Source organism: Schizophyllum commune, assembly GCF_000143185.2.
Source record: "Schizophyllum commune H4-8 unplaced genomic scaffold SCHCOscaffold_4, whole genome shotgun sequence".
Lineage (NCBI taxonomy): Eukaryota > Fungi > Basidiomycota > Agaricomycetes > Agaricales > Schizophyllaceae > Schizophyllum > Schizophyllum commune.
Window position 1 is genome coordinate 1714228 of NW_026089541.1, and position 6248 is coordinate 1720475.

The following is a 6248-nucleotide window of genomic DNA, read 5'->3' on the forward strand; positions in this document are numbered from 1 at the left end:
GCAGCTCTAACTCGCGTTGTTCCCACGAAATCCTTGTACCGAACTCGAACTTTGGCGCGGGTCATGACTGATCGCTCGCATCGAAGGAATATAGACGGGGATCACTTGCGTGAGCCCACGATTCTTTCCTTTCGACAGTCATCCAAACCGCTCCTCATGTCTTCTTCTGGCCCTCTTGAACAGCTCACGTCTGTAAGTACGCACGGAGATTGTGTCCAAGCGTTCTAACGTCTCTCTAGCAGAGTGGGGCGTACGAGATCATCTCTAAAGCGTTAGCCGACAAGAACGCTGCTGAATCCGCACTTTTGGACGTCAATCGACAACTCAACGACCTCAAAGCCACCCTCGCGGAGACCGATAAAGATCTCGAAAACTCACGCCACCGCACGCAGTTCTTCATCGACAAGGTCAAGGAGAAGGACGACATCATCGACGACCGAGAGCTCGAAATACTCCGCATGTACTTCGTCTTGGACGGTCTCGCAAAGGACTGGGTACGTCGCCAACACTCTACTCGAACGTCTCCGACATACAGAGCAGGAACGGCATCGCTCCCGCATCATGACGTGCGCGAAGTGCACCCACGGAGCGACCCATCGCGTCATGGACTGTGGTCATACCTTATGTTCCAGCGAGTGCTGCAAGCGCCTTTGTCGAAACTGCCGTCGGAGCATCAGCGATCCACCCTGCGCTTCTCATCATTGGGACAAAGTGTGTCCCGTCCGTTCGTGCACCCGCGCCGCGTCCGACATCATTCCTCTTACCGGAGGGCAGCCGCATATGGCTCTCTCTGATCTTCGTCCCCATCTCATGAAAGCTGCCGAGTACGTCGCCGCGCAGGCTGACCTCGTCGACAAGATCACCGCCAATCGGGAGCGCAGGATGGAGAACGACTGCATGAATTGAGGGAGGGCACGAGCGCTGCGAATTGTAACTCTTTCGGACAATGTACTCTTGAATATTTCACCTTCGAACGACGTACTTCTTCACTTGAACGGTTATCTGACGCGCAAACTCAGCGTCTCACAGCTTATGAGCTAAGGCTCGTAGCTCGAAAGCGTCACCTCAATGCTCGGCGGGCGCTCGCTGTCGGTAGAGGGCATCCATATGGATTTCATTGGCCGCGGTGTTATGCACATCACGAAAAAAGCAGGTTATGTCCAGCACTACCGCCGATTATGTTCCCGTACTCTTCGATGTCAGAACCACTTCTGATCACCTGCTCATCCCACATAAGGACGCTCCTATTCATTTTCAGCACGGCGTCTAAACTCGACATGTACCCTGCGTACCCTGTGAGAACATGGGGAAAGACTATCAGAGTTTACAGCACGACCGAGCATGTACCCGCCAATAAGAGGGACGCGGAGAAAGCAATAAACGCAAGACTCGCCATCGCTACCCGTCAACGGTACGCCCTTCATCTCATACCAGACACATACTTACTCATCGACTAGCCTACCTGCGCTATGGACAACAACCACAACGCATCACGAGATGCGATAATCAGCTCACTCCAGAACACCATCACCGTACTTACTGAAGCGCTGCGAAAAGAGCAGGCGACGCATGAGCGGACCCAACGCGCCTACCTCAACGCGCGAGCCAAGCTCGAGTTCTTAGCAGATGGCTGGGTGCGTCTCAACAGCCGACGACGATGACCCGTCCAGCTAACAACCGCCCGTGTAGAGTGAAACGATAGCCGACCTTCCACGATGCTCAGTATGTCGTCAGCCGGCGATAACTCAAGCGGACCCATGCGGTCATCAGCAATGCTGCGTAGCCCATAGCACGACTCACTGCGTCGTCGCAGGATGCAATGTCCCCATTATCCATCAGGTACCGATCGACAATACAGCGGCGCAAATCGTCATCAGCATGGACGAGGTGCTCAGCGACGCTCAGGAATTCTGCGCGAGGACCAAGGATCACGCTGATGCAATGCTCGAAGATCTTCAGAAGAAAGGGATACATGCCTGAGTACATACTATGCACAACTTCCGATATCACAATATATGCTCATTGCCCGCGCCCCGACGGAGGCTAGTTTCTTAACGATTACGCGCGATGTCAAACAATGAACTCTCATACAACGAGCGAGTAGCATTGCAAGAAGTACGAGCCGTACGCAAACAACATGATAAGAGATGGAGCAGGATGACCAGCGTGGTCGTAGAAGGCAAAAAACGGACCACGGCGGCAAGACGGACGCCGCCCCGATCCACACGGATCATGAACGGAGACGGCCAGGTCCAACCACGAGGCCGCGATGCTGCCCAGTCACGAGCATCATCCGCGTACGCAAGTCCGCGGGTCATGGCGAACATCTATCCAAAAGCAATCACCAAGGGTTGACGCCTTCTTGTCGGTCGCCAACGCTTGGTATCATGCTCGATGCCTTCATAACAGCGGACGCGGTGTGCACGGTGGGAAAATATGATCTCGAGTGCGCGACGAAGTATTGGGCAGTAACCATTCCTCCGCGGTCTCTCAGCATGGTAAGTCATTCGACATGAACAGAGCCGTGGGTCATTTGAATGAGCGCACTACACCCATTGACACCGCCGCTGCGTATAAGACGATTGGAGATGCCAGCAGGAACGACCGATGGCTGGCCTAACACCGTCGCAGGTATGATCCACTTCGCGAGGGCGATACCAACTAACACGCGACGCAGCTCTCGGAGCTCTTTGATCGCACTCTTCAGGCAAAGGACGCGGCGGAAGCGCAGCGAGATGCCCTGCTTCACAGTGTCATTCACGCGAACACCAACTTCGCAGCAGCATCGGCCAAAGTCGCCCACCTCACAACACTGCTGCACCAAGCAAATGCCGCACTCACTCGTGAGCGCGCTGATCACGAGGATATTATGCGGGAGTATGTCGTCGTTCGTGAGAAATTGAGCAAGATAGCGAACGGATGGGTGCATGACAATGCCTCGCCGTCCTTTTAGGCACTGACAGTCTACAGAAATCATCCATGTCCGGCTTGGGTACATGCTGCATGTGCAATGCACCAGCTACGTCCCACATCGATCCTTGCGGTCACTTGTTATGTCGCGACGGTCACGACTACTGCATCTGCGACTGCGGCTCGTTTCTCGCCGAAGTGGGCGCATGCTCCAACCATGTAGCCAAGCGGCGCTGCCCCTTCACCAGCTGTCACTTCCTCATAGAGACCGTCCGGCACCACACTAATCCTGCGCTTGATATCGTCAGCTCAAAAAACTTCGTGATGACAGACGCCGAGGAGTACTGTACGAACACAGTGGACTACGCGGATTTCATTCAACAAGCTCTTCATCGCGCGAATAGACAAGTGTAATCCAGCTGCCTATCACGACGTCGCGAGCAACGCCGACGCGAACAGAAGGGCGATACTTCGTCAGAGAAAGCAGCAGGTGATGCGAGCAGGAGCACAGACGGAGAGGAGTTCTATCCACCATTGTAGTGCAATCATCAGCTATGTACTATTCTCAGCGCACCATTAGCAGTTTCGTCATTATCACCCACTTTGCAATGATTGCGAGAGGAAACACGTCTCTCATTAAAAACAACAGTAGACGAAGAGCGCACGAACACGATCCACTGATAGAGTCACGTGCGCGGCGGTACCGACATCACATGACCTTTGAGCGCACGTACACACGAACAATCAAACCCAATGAACACCACAAAAAGGCACATATTATCATCCTTCACGTGTACCACTTGCCTCATTCGCCACAACATCAAGATTATGATTAAACCACGCAAAACGGACGGCACGGATGACGACGTATGGTGGGTGCAATCGAGTAGACAAACCCAGGCTTACCCCTGTTAGCGCCGCCACCATACCCAGGTACCTCAAAACACATCCCCATCGATGTCGACAGCGAAGATCAGACTACGACACACCTCAAAGGCACTGTCATCACTCGCGGCAACAAGATCAAAGCATTACAGCGCGAGCTGAAGGAACTGAAAGCCCAAATCACCCGAACGCAAGACTTCCGCAACAAAAGAGACGGAGACACCACAAGAGAGAGAGAGAGCGATTGAAAGAAACAGTGAATACCCTCACTCCGACAACACTCAACCGTACTGATGAATAACTAGAACAAGACCCTCGCAAAGGAGCTCAAAGTCGCACGAGCTAAGTTATCCAAAGCCCGATATCAGCTCAAGGGAATACTAGAGGAAATGTAACATGTAATGAACTGTTCTTTACGAGGCTGCTTATAACACGCATCAATGTAAGCATGCGCCAATGGAAAGGTGCTGGACTTTCTGCGTCGTCGTGAATTTGCGCCCGCAAGAGATCACACCTCGAAAAAGAACCGTGGACGAGAAAGCCACCGACACCGCCCACTCATATTCAAAAATAACATTAGAAAGGGTATCAAACAACAGATCCTATGGTACGGTCAAGCTACACTATATACGCGACATTCCGATTTTACACGACCGTGCGCGAGCAAAATATACAACGAGTTTTCCAAGACATCTACCACCCCGTCCCGAACCCTATAACTACGCCTGGAATACGACGTCCTTATATTGCATTAGTCGTCGAAAGAGAAACAACTGGAAACGAGCACATACATTGCCTGCGAAGTCGATAAGATCGCTCGCGAGCGCGTTCATGCGACCCGCGCCCTCCAAGATCGAACCATGATGTAGCGCACGCAACTCGTCCGACGAAAAGAGATCCATGTGAGCCCGCGGTCGTTGTCGGCGGCTGTTCGAACGCCACCGGTGATCGCCGCAACCTCGGACACCGCGGCGTTTTCGCAAAGAGCCGGGCACACGTGGTGCACGCGCCGCTCGGCATTCATGCCGCGCACTCGGTGATTGCCGAACACACTTCACCGCACTCCCTGCACGTCCCATTATCCCGTCCCTTCCTGTCCCGCCTGCCTCTGGACGACTCGTACACCTATCTGCACTGCTACTCCCTGCCACGTACTCTCTCTCAGTATATATCTGCGTCGTACAACTCCGCGCCCGCCGCTTAACGTTTTTTCTCTTAGGCGCCGACTTCAACATCGCTGCCTGCCAATCTTTCGCGCCCTTTCCGTTGCTTTCCTAGTAAGTCTCTAGCTAGCCAGTGCCGTAGAGTAATCCAATACGTCAAGTACTTCATTTCAACTACCAATGGCCTCTTACATGATGGGACGCATCGACTTCGGCGAAAGGACTGCCGACGCCCGCAAGATGGCACTGGAGAAATCGGACGCAGTGCTGCGATTCAGCGACCAATGCGCCCAATGCGCGTACTGCGAGGCCATCGTCTACTTCACGGCAGGCCGCCCATACGCTCTAGAATGTCTCGCAGAGCATCTGAAAAACGCCCACGGCCGCATCTCCATCGGCGCATTCGGTGAACTATCTGCTCCCGGCATCGCGTCTACGCCCGCGTCCGTTAAGGGTCTCTCAACCAACGCCAGCCTGCGAGCATCAGACGCGTTCAAAAATATGCATGGAGTGGTAAGTCTGGCCGCCGTCGGAGGCACGAAGACCGCCGCGGACGAACTTCTCTACGTGGCCGCGAACGTGAGCTGTCTTTGTCTTCCCCTTCGCACGAGGCTAAAACTCGACGCAGAATGTTGTATTCCCAAAGGACTAAGGCGTCATATAGTGAAGGAGGAAGCGAATTGTATATAGCCGTTGTATTTCTTGGAAGCGGTCAGCCGCGTGTAATCAGAACGCTACGTATACATAGTATAGACAATCCGTAGACAGAAACATGTAATTGCGTAGACAAGTTAATATCATAATCCAATCTGCTACAATAACGATGAGCATACGCTGCGCTCGCTCGCTTTCTTCGGCTACTACATGCGATATAGACTCAGTAACGTTGGTGACAATCTCGTGACCCTCGCGTGATCTGCAAACGGATCAACCACGTGCATGGCACATTATCCTTGATGGAGAATGCAATAAATTGCGTCACCCTACTAGCATGTCCACAATGATGGCAGCGATCGTCACGTTTGCAGTCTCTACACACGAACAACCGCGCAGTGCAAAACCCAGGCAATCGTATTTTACGTCCCACGCTCGACAAGCGCCATAAACCGTCACGCACATGAGTAAATATCCGGATGCGCCTCAACAAAACGAGCGGCGATCTCGCACCCGCCTCTATGCAGCTTGTTCGCGCTGTGCGCAAAGTGCAAGGCGGACCGCCACTGATCCGATGTGAGACCCTGCTCCCCGTCCGCATACAAATGATACGCCCTGCGGCTGAAAAACGCGGAA

General features: G+C 53.3%; 3 protein-coding genes across 3 annotated transcripts; all 3 read left to right on the top strand.

Moving 5' to 3' along the window:
• Positions 1-156: 156 nt before the first annotated feature.
• On the top strand, positions 157-1980 carry SCHCODRAFT_02598352 (uncharacterized protein; the record flags this gene model as incomplete). Its single annotated transcript, XM_003032687.1, has 7 exons — positions 157-192; positions 240-494; positions 633-711; positions 1259-1295; positions 1331-1411; positions 1511-1634; positions 1840-1980. The coding sequence occupies 7 exons, from the start codon at positions 157-159 to the stop codon at positions 1978-1980; spliced, it is 753 nt and encodes a 250-aa protein (XP_003032733.1).
• A 407-nt stretch (positions 1981-2387) lies between these two features.
• SCHCODRAFT_02496462 (uncharacterized protein) lies at positions 2388-3324 on the top strand (the record flags this gene model as incomplete). Its single annotated transcript, XM_003032688.1, has 3 exons — positions 2388-2498; positions 2678-2923; positions 2971-3324. 3 exons carry the CDS (start codon positions 2388-2390, stop codon positions 3322-3324), a joined length of 711 nt encoding a protein of 236 aa, XP_003032734.1.
• Positions 3325-5138: 1814 nt separating this feature from the next.
• On the top strand, positions 5139-5873 carry SCHCODRAFT_01169662 (uncharacterized protein; the record flags this gene model as incomplete). Its single annotated transcript, XM_003032689.1, has 2 exons — positions 5139-5537; positions 5787-5873. 2 exons carry the CDS (start codon positions 5139-5141, stop codon positions 5871-5873), a joined length of 486 nt encoding a protein of 161 aa, XP_003032735.1.
• Positions 5874-6248: the final 375 nt, after the last annotated feature.